The following is a 16,361-nucleotide window of genomic DNA, read 5'->3' on the forward strand; positions in this document are numbered from 1 at the left end:
CGTGTTTAATTATTTATTCATTCGTCTTATTTTACTTTAGAACCACGCAACGTACTTTAACGAATTAGACCAACGGTTGAACAAATTATAAGACCAGCGAAATTGAGTTGCCTGGACAAACAAGGTTATGCTTGGTTTCCACCCCCTCCATAAATACCCCCGGGAGAGGGTGACCGTCTGTCTTAATTTACACGGATTTTCTTTAGTACTTGACAGGAAACAGTCTGTTTTAAATGTGTCCTTGTATTTCCTTATTATGTTACGTGTTATTACGGGAGCGATGGTGGTGTAATGGTTAAGACGCCCGCCTGTGGATCGAAAGGTCCCAGGTTCGAATCCTACTCGTACCACATGAGTTTGTATACCAATTTGACTCATGTATAGTAGTTTTCATCGACCACCACTTGCTTCCGGTGTGTGGTCCCGCCTTAGAATAGGACCACTCCGTATCCTCCTGTGGTATAGCACCACACTGATATAACATGTTAACTCTATGTTATACAATTTGTTACCACTTAATGTGGTGATATGGCACTGTTCCACGTTCCGAGGTCTTAGAGTTATCTTAGTGTGATGATGATAGCAACACTCCAGTGGATATCGTACGAGGCGACTAAAAGACACACCCATAATAGATCCTCGAAACAGAAATTCACATAATTATTTCATTTTCGTTCGAGTTTTTATTCGCGATTGGCAACCCTGGCGAAGTCCACCTTGGCGCGGTTTACCTTTACAATATTTAGGATGTTTACACAGCCCTAAAATTGTCGTTTGTTCTGGACTGTCGTTACTTATTGTTTTAATATACAGATATCCAAAACAGGTTTTGTAAGTACCTAGGTACCTAAATAATTTGGTATTTTTAGATATAGTATTTTATTACATTAATGATTATTTATACCATTTGACAAGACATAAATTACCGTGACGTCGATTGTTTTTAAAAATAATAAATTTATAACAGAGATTTTCTGTAACTAGGTGTATAATATTAACAAAATCACCGACATTCCAAAAATTCGTTAGGTGTGTTAACTAGTACATTGTTTTTAAATAAGTATTATCATTGGTGTCACAAAGGAGATTCGAACGCACCCGCAATATATGTATAGGATTCGAAAAAAATATAAAGATAAAAGGTGATTAAGGGAGACGGAAGATGTGTTAGTGAGGTGAATATGGATGGGTGATTCGTTTAATTATTTTCGGAAAAGGCTTTTAATCAAACAGATGAGATTTGATTAGTGCAAAATATGTACATAAAAATTAAATATACTTCGTATAATTTACAGGAGTTTACACCTTCACGGTATAGATCCGGCGGGCGTGGCCGGGGGAGGGACGCTGACGTCACGGGGGAGGGGCGCTCATGCCGCGTGACGTCAGCCGAGTGACGCGCGAGCCCGACCTAGATAGGAAATGCGTGAGCTTTTGAATTTCGAAAACAGTAGTTTTTATATTATAAGCGGCCAGCTTCCCCGACTTTTTATCATAGACAAGCTTGAAGATTTTCATGACACAGTAATAATTAGATACAGCCTTGGATTTTTAGGAAAAAATAATTTTGTTTGTGAGTTCTGGAAGACTTATCTTATATTTTTCATATTTACCTAAATAGATTGCACCGCACGTTTTTGGTCACTTGAAATAGTGGAAGTGAATAAAATGTCGTTTGAATTTGTAATGTTAAGTTTAAAAATGTAAGCAGCTATTTATCAGAAGTATACTATTTATATCGTCAAATAGTATATATATATACTATTTGACGACCTCGGTGGCGCAGTGGTAAAGTTCTTGCCACTGAACCGAGAGGTCCTGGGTTCGATCCCCGGTCGGGTCATGATGGAAAACGATCTTTTTCTGATTGGCCCGGGTCTTGGATGTTTATCTATATATGTATATGTTATAAAATATAGTATCGTTGAGTTAGTATCCCATAACACAAGTCTCGAACTTACTTTGGGGCTAGCTCAATATGTGTGGTTTGTCCTCATTTATTTATTTATTTATTATTTATATTAGCCTTTTATTTTTATTTATTTAACCATTCTTTATCGGTTAATGTTATTAGACAAGGAAGGAGCCCTCGTTAGAAAACACGATCCTCGATCCGAAACGTCCGGGCAATGTTTTCAATAATGCGTGGAGACTATTACCCAATCCTGCCACCACTGATACTAATTACAAAGACTATGTTAGACTAATCAAAAATACCACGATTATTAATAATTTGTTAGTCTCAAACAAGATGGTTGTCATTATGTCCGAATGTATCAAACACAGGTATCAAAACAAATACAAACCTAACCTTTTAGCTTCGTCAGATGGCAACGTGTACCTGTACAAATAGATAAATATATTATATAAATAATAAATAAATAAATAAATTAGGACAAATCACACAGATTGAGCTAGCCCCAAAGTAAGTTCGAGACTTGTGTTATGGGATACTAACTCAACGATACTATATTTTATAACAAATACATATATAGATAAACATCCAAGACCCGGGCCAATCAGAAAAAGATCATTTTCCATCGTGACTCGACCGGGGATCGAACCCGGGACCTCTCGGTTCAGTGGCAAGACTTTACCACTGCGCCACCGAGGTCGTGAATATATAAATAAATATTAGTGCATGTTGTTTTTGTTACAGCAAAGAAACCTAGGCGACAACAGCATTCACAAGCAGGGTTGACATCAAGCAAGAGGCCTGTCGTAATATTACAGCGCAATCTACGAAATTTTAAGGTTAGTTTCCGCGGATCCCTGTGAACGAATGATGCAACCAAAAATACGCGAGGGAATTAGAGAGATGTACCTATATAGCACTAATTATTAAAATAATCTCAAAACATAAAAATTAAATTAATTGTAGGTATTATACCTATTCTAATCTAACTAACAAAGGCCAGACCAATAGAATCATTAATATATATAATAAATGAATAAATCAATTTATTTCAGGTATATGGAACAACTACTAGGTTTTTATACTATTCTTACAGGTCACAGACTAACAACTAAGGAACTACCATTAGTTCATGACATCACGGGAATGAAATATGTAGGTAGTCATATATTTATTACATAAGAACAGAACTAGACTGGACTAAAAGAATTAAAGTATTTACAACATAAATTAATATAAGTTAAAATTAAAAATTAAAACTAAATAATAAATACTAAATTAATTTAAATAAAAAATTGATACTAAATCTCCGTCGTCGTGCGGTAATGTTCCCAGAAGGCCGGCGACATTTCCTCTTTATATGGCCAAACTCAAACGTTGGCCAAAATAATCACGGGTATATTTTAATTTATAATATTGTTTGTTCCCATTTCTTCAGAAAAAGCATTACTGACTCTAACTACACTAACTTTTAAATACCCTAAAATATCACATTATTAATATTATTTATGTGTCTTGTCGCTATAAACCTAGTTAAGTCCACGCACATCACGAAAACAAAACATGTTGTATATTTGTATATCATTTATAATAATTTATCAGCCGCTAAATCTGGATCTCGATAATAAACTGGGAGATTACTGTCACAAAATGGCTGTCATAGATACCTATAGCGGTAGATATAAATACATATGATGAAAATTTGTTAACTTTGTGTTTTGTAAAGATATATTTGATTATGTATTTCTTTAATATCTACTAGCTTTTTCCGGCGGTTTCGCCCGCGTAAATTTGCCACGGATACATTTAGTTTTCCGGGTTTACCTTATGTCATTCTCCATACTTCAAACTAATATGTATGCAAAATTTCAAGAAGATTGGTTGAGTATATAGAGCGTGAAGAGGTAATAAACTTACTTTCGCATTTCTAATATTAGTTGGGATTCGTTAGGATCACCTAAATGTTGCTACATTTTAACCCAAAGAGAGAACCCTATAGACCCCGTCATATCTTCCTTTTCACTCATACAGAAAGAGATGTGCGTATTAGAAATACACGAGAAGGAACAAGACAGAGCGCTGACATATTTTGTCCGTCATCACATGCCATTCAAACTGCAACTTTGTATGCCGGCCTAGCCGGACAGGGAAGTTGTATGGATATTCTACTCATTTTTAACCCCTGATGCAAAACAGTTTGACCGCTAAGTGTGTCTGGCTGTATATCTATGTACTTAGATATGTTTGATCAAAACCGTTTCAGCCGTGCAAACGTTATAGCGAAATGTATATTGAAAGTCGGGGGTATTTTAATTTGTCTAACAAATAAACTTGTTTTACATTATCATTTTACGTTATCATCGTCTATTACCCCTATAGTTTTTTTGTATGCATTTTCAGTGAGAAGCATCACAGCCTGTGCGATACCGTGAGAGTTCCTAAGTGGAAAAACATAGATGACGTCAGGTGTGCGAGATAATAACGTATTTCAAAACCTAAGTGTCGGCGTGATTCAACGAGGCGCGATTCTTTGACGACGCGCCAAAGATGCGCGAGCGCCGACCACGCGACGCTACAGCGCAAGAGTAAATACAAACACAGGCTTAGTTGTTACTGGCATGTGTAAAACTGTAACTATAGCGTTTTAAATTAAAATAATATAATTATAATGAAATATTATATAATAGTATAAATGTAAATTTAGAACATGGCAACATTGAAAACGTATTTTATGGGGCATCGCGCGGCGGGAGAAGCTCGATGATAAAGTAAGGATATGTAATGATCAATGTAAGGGCTCGGCCCCATAGCTCCGTTGCGCCGACGCAGCTCGATGTGCTCCGTTATTTAACATAGGTTTTGACATATATGTGCGTCGAAACTCCATACAATTTCTGCTTTATCTCCCTTGATCTGTTGACGGACTTTGAAACAACGAAGGACGATGGAAAATTAGGGCCACGGCTTAAAATAACACTAGTGCTGTAAAAGTTCGAGTAAGTGTAAGAGTTATTACTACTTGTTAGTATTTACTCATGTGTCGGCCGCGTTTCAAAGAGCTCGTAATCGCCTGACGAGAGACACACGGCGCAATGTGAAAATACATACGTAATTAATTTCACGAAATTATTCTCGTCATTATACTGTAATTAATTATAAACGAGGCGGCGCGCGGCGGGTAGGTCAAGTAAAATTAATTCATTTAATTAGTTCCTTTAGAAATAGATTAACAATAAGATAATTTTATAAAGGCTAAGTTTAAAATCAAGTTTTTAATTATTCTGCCTGAAGAAGACCGTCCTACTCGTAGCTCATTTGTATTACTTTATTCATAGCTGAAGGGTCAAAAACAGTGAGTAGTGACATTATTGCATCTCACTATCGAGTCGATTCGCAGTGAGACGCAGCTAACCAATCACGGTGTGCCATTGCACGCCACGCCATCACCACCATAGACTGCAAATCAATAACTCTTCTTCCATAGACATTTTTTTTTTAAATTTATTTATTTAAACTTTATTACACAATATAGAAAGTTGACAATTTAGCCTTAATGCCATAAGGCATTATCTGCCAGTAAAACCTTGGGAATAAACAGAAATATTTTTTTTAGGCTCTATTGCACACAATTACACAAATTATGCACAAATTGTGGACTAAACCACTCGTACAGCCGTCAGACTAACCGTCGAACATATAGCATATAACATATACTCGTATTGATCGCGGTCGCCCGCACCTTGCTCGACACAGCCGGCGCTGGAGTGCGTCGAGGAAACTATAGGATCTTGTCTGAGTATATATTATAAATAATTATACTCGGTATTTGACAAAAATTGTTTATTTAGGGCTGGTAAATCACGAGCAATACATTTAAAATATCAACAGCTAAGAATGGTCGATGACAGCACTTTTTTTAAAGAAAAGAAGGCATCTCGTATAATTCACCTCAGTAGTTCAACTTTCTCGAAAATCTTCCATCACATCACGCCATACTATTTTAATCTATGCTAGATGCTGCCCGGGGCTTTGCTCCCGTGGAAGTTTTGAGATAAAATATAGCCTATAACAATCTTGGATAATGTTATACCTTTCTAATGGTGAAAGAATTTTTGAAATCGGTTCGTTGGTTTCGGACATATTTATACATACAAACTCACAAACGCCGACCTCTTTATAATAATAGTATAGATAAGACCAACGAAATAACCATTCGTGTGTTCATCATCATCACCCACTGCTGGGCCACAGGCTTTCCTTCTAGATGGATAAATATGACCCGTACATTACATACATTCATTTTCCTCTACAGAATGATCCAAAATCCGTTCGCATTTATAATATTAGTTAGGATAGTTGTATCCTAACTAATATTATAAATGCGAAAGTAAGTTTGTTTGTTACCTCTTCAAGCTCTATCTGCTCGAACAACCTTCTTGAAATTTTGGATACATGTAGTTTGAAGTATGAAAAAGTACATAGGAGACCTTTCATACCGGAAAAATAACTGCGTGTGTTGGAAAATCACGCGGGCGGAGCTAGCGAAGTAAGTAATATTTCCCCCAAAAAATCACAAAGTATAACAGCTGTGAAGTCCTGCCCCTAAAAACAGATAATAGGGCTGGTACAAAACTTGCGAATTATGGCCGTGACGCGCGAAAAGTTCTCATTTCCCAGTCGTCAATCCGTTTTCATTATACCACTGATGGATTGAGTCTTATTGAGCGAAGATTAGTTAATCAGTTTATCGGGAAAGTTGGTGATATTTTAAAGCTTTCACAACCCTTTTATCCCTCGTTGGCACGAGCGTAAAAAATCTCCCGAGCTTAGCGTTTATGTCGCTTTTGAGAAGTGACATTCGATATTTCAACCTACCGTCTAAATCACAAACAAAAATCATACGCGCCAAAAAAGCGTTGCCGTGTGAACGTGTCGACGATTATGGAATACTAGTAAGTACTAACGGAGCACCTACTAATTCCATGTGGACGATAAATAAGAAATTCTTAATTTCTCAGGTAACAGATTGATAAATAACTCTTAAACTAAGATTCCCACTTTCTGTCCCTATGTGCCTGCTTAGATGTTTAATACTACGCAACGGATTATGTATAAATAAATAAATAAATATATTAGGACAAATCACACAGATTGAGCTAGCCCCAATGTAAGTTCGAGACTTGTGTTATGGGATACTATATTTTATAGCAAATACATATATAGATAAACATCCAAGACCCGGGCCAATCAGAAAAAGATCATTTTCCATCATGACCCGACCGGGGATCGAACCCGGGACCTCTCGGTTCAGAGGCAGGCACTTTACCACTGCGCCACCGAGGTTGTCAAAATGTAGGTTTATGCAGGTTTTTTTAATAGATGTGATTCCTGAGGAATGTTTAGCTGTGTATTATAGTTATACCCAGAACATTCCATGTTTTTATCTTTCAGCATAAAGCACTCTTATCTTCATCTTCATAAACGTATTTCTCATAGCTGAGGGTCGTGGTCATTACGTGGAATGAAACACACACAACTTTCTTGGCATTATTAATGGAGTGGTTTGCCATTGCCTTCTCCATTTCACACACAAGTTAATAATCAACCAGTGTGCAGGTTTCCTCACGATGTTTTCCTTCACCGGAAGCAACTGGTGGTCGATGAAAACTACTATACATAAGTCAGATTGATATACAAACTCATGTGACACGAGTAGGATTCGAACCTGGGACCTTTCGATCCACAGGCGAGCGTCTTAACCATTACACCACCACCGTTCGTCTTATACTATGCTATATCTAAACCTAGATATGCACCTGTAACAGATTTTTATATGAAAAAGCTGTAGTGTTTGTGTTGTGGTTAACTGTACTTATAGCAATTCAGCAATCCACCAATCCTATACAATCAAAACTCATTGGATTTTCCATTATTACTTTAGAGCAATACGAAGTTCAGAAGTTTTGATCAATTCGCTTGTTAGGTACTCGCGTTTCTGAGAAACACCCAGCCGAGATGATGGACTGTTTTCTACAATTTGAGGTTTCACGGAGAGCTTAATTTAATTTAAATCCATAATACGTCTATTTTCTTATACGCCCTTAGAGTCAATGCGTTGTTATCGCTTCATGAATCGCTGTGTACATACTCATACTTTATGCACGCCACTTCGCCCGCGAAAATTTTCCACGGGATGTAAGGTCCATCATTAACCGTATTTCAAACTACATTTATGCAAAATTATAAGATGCTTGAGTGGACAGAGCTTGAAGAGGTAACAAACTTACTTTCGCATTTATAATATTAGATAGTATGACAATTTGTGCTAGCCCCACAAAATTCTGAGCTTTCTTTTTTAGGATACACACGCGAATAACATTCACGTAAGCCCCTGATTCAGAGAGAATCCTAACTAATATTAGAAAATGCGAAAGTAAGTTTGTTTGTTCGTTACCTCTTCACGCTCTATCTCCTCAACCAATCTTCTTGAAATTATGCATACATGTAGTTTGAATTATGGAGAAGGACATTGGGATACGTTTGATCCCGAAAAAATAACTGTTCCTAATGGAAAATTACGCGTGCGAAGCCGCGGGCAAAAGCTAGTAAAAATAAACTAGCGGACATTTTTAAATTTCAACACATCTAAAAGTGAATACTTCACAGTTCGCTTCGACGTCACACGCGCGTGACGTCACGAGTGCACGTCATGCGTGCCACGTATATCTCCAGCCGAATACATTCTAATTTGATCCCTATTACCACCGAACAGGGTTCAGTGTAGCGGAACGTCATAACTATGTCGTGCGTACAAGAATTTGGAAACATGTACTGTACAGTTATAAAAATATATCATATTACGATATTTATATGACGCCTTTGAAAAATGTTCTTATGATTTTTTGTATGAAAATAAAATAAATAAAAATAAAAATCACTTTATTGCCAAACTTCGTATAACATAGTTTACCATATTATTTATTTTATAAATGCTTGTATAAATGCTTGTATAAATGCTTATATAAATGCTTGTTTAAAACTTATATAAATGCTTGTATAAATGCTTGAATTTATGAATTTTACATCACTTTCAACTATCATTAGCGAAGCCTTAAAACTATTTACTATCTAAAACTACATAAACAGTAAGTGGGCTATGTCAGAAACTTATTCATGTCTTTATGAAACAGAAAACAAATCATTTTTTTATACTTACTTTTTGTCTATCTGTACGTTTGTTCACGCATCATGCCAAAACCACTGGATGGAATTTGTACAGCGAATGGTCTAACCTAAAATCTGGTGTAGGTTTCATCGCGATACGTTGCGTAGAACCCGAGATGGCGATAAAAATTTGTTACGAGTGAACGCACGAAACAAACGCGGGCGAATCCGCGAGCAAAACCTAGTTAAACATACAAATTTGGGATTCCCGTGCGCGTCAATCACTTCCCCATGGTCAAAATATGAATCATTATACTATACTACTTCACAACCAGCCCATAATAGACAGTCTTAACAAAGACTGTACTGTCACACAAGGCCATTACAGTTTAATTGTGTTAAATATGGCTGTTGACTCAGAACTGCGTAAGAATATACTTTAGAATTGACTCGGTTTTGTGGCGGGTGACGCAAAAGCTAGAGCTGTTAACCATAGAGTACAGAGTTGGAAGACAATGCCACAGATATTTAAGAATTAATGTAATGTTCATATCTGTGGACAATACACAGAATACGAGGAGCTATCGGTAGAAGGGATCCCTTTTATTCGCATAAATTTTTTATCCTAATTTAGCATAACGAGTTAGGTATATATATTTTGACATAATAATATTTTCACATACTTGTTTTTTGGCATACCTTTTCAATAAGCATAATTTATAGTTTAAGCTATTGTATTTTCCCATAATTTTCATTTGCATAAAGCTATAGTGTAGCAGTAGGTTAGGGTGCGGCGGGGTGGCCCTCAATGACGTACTAGAGTTTTATGTTTCATGCTCGGTGGGTTCACAGGTTCAAATCCTACTCGTGCCACTTAAGTGCTTTTATATCTAACTCATAAATAGTTTCCATGGACGACCACTTGCTTCTGGTGAAGGAAAACAACGCGAGGAAATCTGCACACTATTTGACACTATACTATACAGGGTTACTTAGTATCAAACGCAAAACCTCGTAAAGACTACTTGGGTACATCAAAACAAGCAACTTTTATTCTAGAACATTTCGTAATTTGTAGTATATTTTTTCATATTAAAAAAAACAATCTAATTTGCGATTCTACACATATTAACTCTATGTAATAGCCAAGCAACACGAGACACAGTAGCGTTAGCGTTACAGTAGCGGAATTGAACATAGAGTTAACGTTTTATAGAAACTACATTAAAAGTAAAAAAAAAGGAAAATTTTAGTATTTATTACGTTTAGACAAAAGTCGTAGAACAAAAGATGTTATTCTCTGTGTACCTTATGCGCCTTTGGAAGGTTATGCGTTAGATACCAGTAACCCTGTAGACTTTAGTAATATGTATGTGTGTACTTGCGAGTAGATGGCGGTAGTGATATAGTAAATGTCATGTCAGAAATGTCTTTAGGAGACACGAATGGCCAGGTCCCAGTTTTAGCAGTAATACATAACAAAAGACACGGTGACTAAAATTGGGACAATTTTAAGAAATCATTGAATTTGATAATTTAAGACAAATTAACGAGACAGGTGAAACTAAATAAAAGCGTGAAAAATTACTTAAGACATACGCAAGAAACCCGGACCGCGTCGCTACTGAAACATTAAAAAAAAAACTTTTTACAATCCTTCCAATTGTTATCGCCAGTTAAGTATTCTTGTCAAAGTTGTATGAGCCACTGTATTATATAAATTGACCTTTGCCTCTGTATTGAACCCTATGTCCTCGCCTTCCCTTTCATACCTGGACCTTTGCTACTATGTAAGGCATATTCCGATTTGGCCACAATAATACGTTTTGAAATGTACCTATTTATACAAGGTTTTTAATTAACCTATTTATACAATTTATTTCATTTTGGTGGAATCTTGGAACTCAATTTTGAGCGGATATCTTCAACCGATTGAGCTAAAATTATGTAAACACGTTTAGTTATGATGGCAATGCATTATTGTGATCAGCAATACCTGATGATGGACCAACTTCGGCTCCTCAAGAAGGAATTCCTCAATGGGTAACAGCACGGTCATGAAATTTTACACGCAATAAATGCTTGTGGCACAGCTTGCGTGGTAAGCAAGTTCAGAAGCTGGACTAAGATCGGCTTCCAACGAGGGAACTCCTCAACGGCTTACTGTACGGACATGTTTTGTCACAAGTTGAATTAGACAACATCTTTCTGACGATAATAAAAACTTGTCTCAAAGAACACATTTTAATAAAAAAAATTAATTCACATTTTTATAAAAAAAAAAAACGTTAATTAACTTTTACTCGAACAACATTAGTTCGTTTGTGGATGTACGAATTGTACGTGGCTTTCTTGGCCGTCCACACAAGTATAACACGCCATACGGCATGACCTAAATGGGATGTGACGCTCATACAACGTCACTCTTTGTGTTTCTTTGTTGTAATTAACATCTACACGTCTCTGCTATCTAGATTAAGGTCAATCTTTTGTTTCTTACCTATACGCAAGAGGTTTTTTAACTATATATACAGTTCGAGTCCATGTATGTCTGTCACTTGTCTATTTTACCACAGGACAAGCTTGATGACTGGTGTGTGGGCAACTGTTAAACTTTTAAGGATGTTTAAAATTATTAATAACTTCACTCGAAATAGATGAAACGTTTTCATAAAAAGTGGGTGATAGTCAAAACCGCTGAATGAATTTTGTTGAAATTTTGTATGCATATAGTTAAAGATACCGTTAATGATATATTCAAAAAACAATCCCCAAAAGACTCGAAAAGACAATCATGTTGAAAAGACGACCAAAGACGAATTGTTTTGTCGAATTATACTATTGACGAATTATATTGTCAGAAGTAACTATTCTTCCCTGAATTCGCGGGTAAACAGATAATATAGAATTAGAAATCATATGAGAGTTGGTAATATTTTCCAGTTTTTCCCGCTGAGTTTTGCCGCCATTACGCGCAGCAGGCGCCACATGCCGACGTTATTGTACAAAAAAGAAACGAATTAACTTCTTCCATTAGATACAACATAGTGAAATAGTCTTATAGTAATTTACTTGGTTTTAAAGACTTTGTAATAGTGGAGGCTTTACACAAACTAGGTACTTATTTATCCACAAACAATAAATGAAGTAAATAAGGGTGGTTCGCAGAGCGTTTCGACCGCAGCGGTCGCGTGTCATTACAATGTTTGATTTGAAAGACAAAAATGAGTTTTACTATAATATGACTTTACATTAATTACTCTGTACTGTAGTAATGTCAATTTTATGAATGATTGATTTTGGAAATGATTCCTTCCTCAAGAAAATTGACGGATTGTAATGACCGCGCAGCCGCAAACGCTCTGCGAACCACCCAAGTTTTTTGAATATAAAAATAGGGTAAACCGTACACTCAGATTCAGTATCCAGCACATTGGCACGAAATACGATTGTAAAAATTTGTTTGTACTTACGCGGATACACACCAATCGTAGTAAGTAGGTACGTGTCGTATAGAAATATTTTTAACAATTAATAAAATTTTATAAATGTGCATATATACTACCAAATTATAAAAACCAACATTAGATTACGTGAATTTCCCACGGGAACAGTTATTCTCCTGTTACTGAAAAAAAAAAACTGTTCCCGTATACTATTCCCGACAAATATGTCCTTCTCTGTACTTTAAACTACATGTAAAATTTCGAAGAGATTGGCTAAGCACTTAAAGAGGTAACAAACAAAAAAACATAAACTTACTTTCGCATCCTAACTAATATTATAAATGCGAAAGTAAGTTTGTTTTCACGCTCTATCTACTCATCCAATTTCTTGAAATTTTGCATAGAATGTAGTTTGAAGTATGGACATAAGGTACTCGTACCTTTCATCCTGGAAAAATAAATGTTCCCGTGGGAAATTGACGCAAGCAAAAGCCAGTTTAAAATATAGTTTGTATTATATAATAATTAGTATTGTATGACAATCAACAAGTAGTCGCTTTGGAGATGCCACTAAGAGATCCAACGATGCCAAGTAGAGATGGAATGGTTGAAGAAGAAACAATATATTAAGCTGAGATCTAATAAAGATCTTCATCTATGAAGATCACCTGTGAAAATGTTACAACAAACTTGGGAGGAGAAACTGTGTGGGAAAACTTTTTTCCGAACAATAGATAATAAAATATTCTTTATGGCTAACACTCGATCAAAATCACTTGCGTGCGATGTACTGCAAGTTCATAATGTGATTCTTTTTGTAAAAGTAGATCATAGATAAAAGAAACAGATACAATGGATACAATTCAACGCAATCCGCAAACGTGTGCATTTAATCAAATCTTTAAGTTTGCCTTTAATCAAATCTTATGTCACTGTGGTCACGAAAAAAAAAATTTTTTTTATTATATTCCGCGACAAATGGTAAAACGTTTAGGAGTACTTTGTCCGTCAATCTAAATATTTTTTTTATCTGAAACTCATGGAGACTCACTATCAACAAAATCCCGCCTGTTTTACTGTCAAAGCGATTAAGCGAAAAACTAACTTGAAAAAATGTAATTCTGTAGGTACCTATGACGAATGCAAGTAAGCCTCTTGTTCGAAACTCCCTCGAAAATAAAAACTAAATTAAAATATTTAACAAACCCAAACTTAAGTGAGCTAACTGTTTCCAAACGCCTGAAAGCATTTTTTCCAAACATAGCTAATAAAAATGTCGATCAAATTATCTTTCAAATAAGAAAAGTTCAGTTTACACGATTGCCAAACAGATACACAGACACCTTAAACTTACCTATAACTCTAAATTTTAAATTATTTGATTAAAAAAACATCTTGATGGTTTTTAAAATCCCTTTTTACTCAAGATCACACTTCTTTTCACTGCCTGTTACTGTCCCAATTAGATCATATACCTGCCATATACCATGCCTATCTTATTATTTGTGTATGTTCATCCGCGCTGGCATCTCGCCAAAACTCGTGTTGAGTATGAATCGTCAAATTTTTTCATCTTGTTTACATCAAATAAGTATGGCGGATTCGTGTGTACATGATTGCTAATTATAGCCGTGTTTGTTTTCAATGCAGCCAATTAGATAATTTTATGGACGCCATTGATAGCACGCCAGCATTGGATTATCGTAAGGTCATTCTTTTTTCATCGCTATATGTATAAATCAAATATTTAATTGTGTACACAACATTTACAAGAAGTTGTTAAAATATTGATAAAGAAATAAAAGGCGGGAGTCATCCTTCTTTATCGGGGTTCTCGCCACAGACTAAACAGGGGATAGATAAATATAAAAAATACACATGTCATAATATTCACACCTTAAATCAACAAAAAAAGAAGCTTCAGAGAGGGGAAAATTTTACTGCGTTTGCTTTATACTAAAACGCTAAAGTAACTTGTTGTTGCAATTTTTTTTTATATAGTAAACGAGCAAGTATAGTAGAATATTCCGCTTCTTCTGGGTTGTCCCAGGGCTTCCTGTTTTTAATATCAGGCCTAGATAAGGTCCTAGTGCGACAAGAAGCGCGATGCGCCGATATCAAGACGTAAGCAATGTATTTTATTTACGTGTAATCTGTCGCATGTTACAAACAGCGTTTCGCAGCTCAGTTAGGGCACCGTGTCGCATGGCGTCGTGCAGCATTACGTCGCACACCTAGAATAGTAGGACGGCGCGTAATATTTCTATTTTCACGACCTTCGCACCATCGTAAACCTCTCAACCGCACCATACTGCGGTCATTTCATACAATAATAAACAGTTTATTTATTATACTAAAGATTAAAATATTTTGCCGGTTGGAGAAATCTATTGCCCCATTACATTTTATTACAAATGTAAATGATAGTGAGAATTAAATAAATAAATAGGTATATTAGGACAAATCACATAGATTGAGCTAGCCCCAAAGTAAGTTCGAGACTTGTGTTATGGAATACTAACTCAACGATACTATATTTTATAATATATACATATATAGATAAACATCCAAGACCCGTGCCAATCAGAAAAAGAACATTTTTGACGAACCGAGAGGTCCCGGGGATCGAACCCGGAACCTCTCGGTCCAGAGGCAAGCACTTTATCACTGCGTCACCGACGTCGACCTTTACTGCTTAACCGGAAGAAATATGGCAGACAGTCGCAAGACCGTACAGCCCATAGATAAAATGAATATGTATTTTTTTTATCTATGGTACAGCCGAAACAGTAACAGCGCAAAGGGTTCCCAAGTGGGATAACGAACCACGGCTTTGACACAGAATACATAATAGTACAAGTAGCTTTGGTCGCAAAAATCGCCAGAGCGGCTTTTGCTCAAGTTGCCTGAAGGGCCTATTGAGAGAAGCGTCCTGGTGCCACCGGCGCCGTATGGAGTGTACGCTGTAGATGTCCTAAAAGTCCTATAAATGAGGGTGAAATTCTTGGCTGTGATGCCCTGAAGCTCCAGGTCTCGCTAGTCCCGCCTAAGCACGAAGCATTTGCATCAGTCCATGCCACAAAAATAAATCGGTGTATATCACTACGTTTACGACATAGGTTGGCAAAAATAAAAATAGGAATACTTAAGTAGGTATTTAGCTTACTTCCAACTGTTTCCATTGCAAGAAGCATTTCTAAGCGTACATCTGCATGAGTTTCTGATAAAAAAATATCTAAATTGACGGACAAAATACACCTAAATATATATATATTTTGTTTTTTGCACTTTGCATTATGCAAGTTATTTATTTTCTATACTGGTCCTATGTTTCGCGACGTCACAGAATCGTATAACCTTGAACGTATACCCTATCTGGTGACCAACTGCCAGATTAGCGCCCTTATTTACCATACCTCTATATTAAAAGGGAGGCGCATCTGGCCTCGAAGTCGTTGAGAACAAATTACCTATTTCATCCTGGTATACCAGGCTCAAAATGTATAAAGCTTTTTCGCCATTTATAAATGGCGAAAATTCCTGCGATTGAATAAATTTTGGCTTTGACAACTTTGAGTAGAGTTATTTTATAAGTTTCTGGAGATATCTATACTCATAATAAAACTGTACATAAATGTTAAAGAAAAATAGTTATGGGGGTCTTTATGGGACTAATAGAAGCCAAAACAATTTTTTTTTTAATTTTTGTCTGTCTGTATGTTATTCGGATTCATTTCGGATTGATCCACTCTGAGATTGATCGACTCTTTTTGATGGAATTATTTCTTTTGTTTTTTTATTAATTTGCTGCTGGACTATAGACAATATTCAATACG

At 36.1% G+C, this 16,361-nt stretch overlaps 1 protein-coding gene across 4 annotated transcripts in view; it reads right to left on the minus strand.

The window, feature by feature from the left end:
* The window catches only part of LOC128679964 (uncharacterized protein), a 41,199-nt gene that overhangs the window by 21,961 nt on the left and 2,877 nt on the right, over positions 1 to 16,361 (minus strand). For 2 of the 4 annotated variants that reach the window (XM_053762528.2, XM_053762527.2), the window contains exon 2: positions 2,312 to 2,341. The exons of the other annotated variants lie outside the window; for them this stretch is intronic. In XM_053762528.2, the coding sequence (XP_053618503.1) occupies positions 2,312 to 2,341 (30 nt within the window). The remainder of the gene's footprint in view (positions 1 to 2,311; positions 2,342 to 16,361) is intronic. 4 annotated transcript variants of the gene reach the window in all.

This window comes from Plodia interpunctella, chromosome 22 (assembly GCF_027563975.2).
Source record: "Plodia interpunctella isolate USDA-ARS_2022_Savannah chromosome 22, ilPloInte3.2, whole genome shotgun sequence".
NCBI classification, from domain to species: domain Eukaryota; kingdom Metazoa; phylum Arthropoda; class Insecta; order Lepidoptera; family Pyralidae; genus Plodia; species Plodia interpunctella.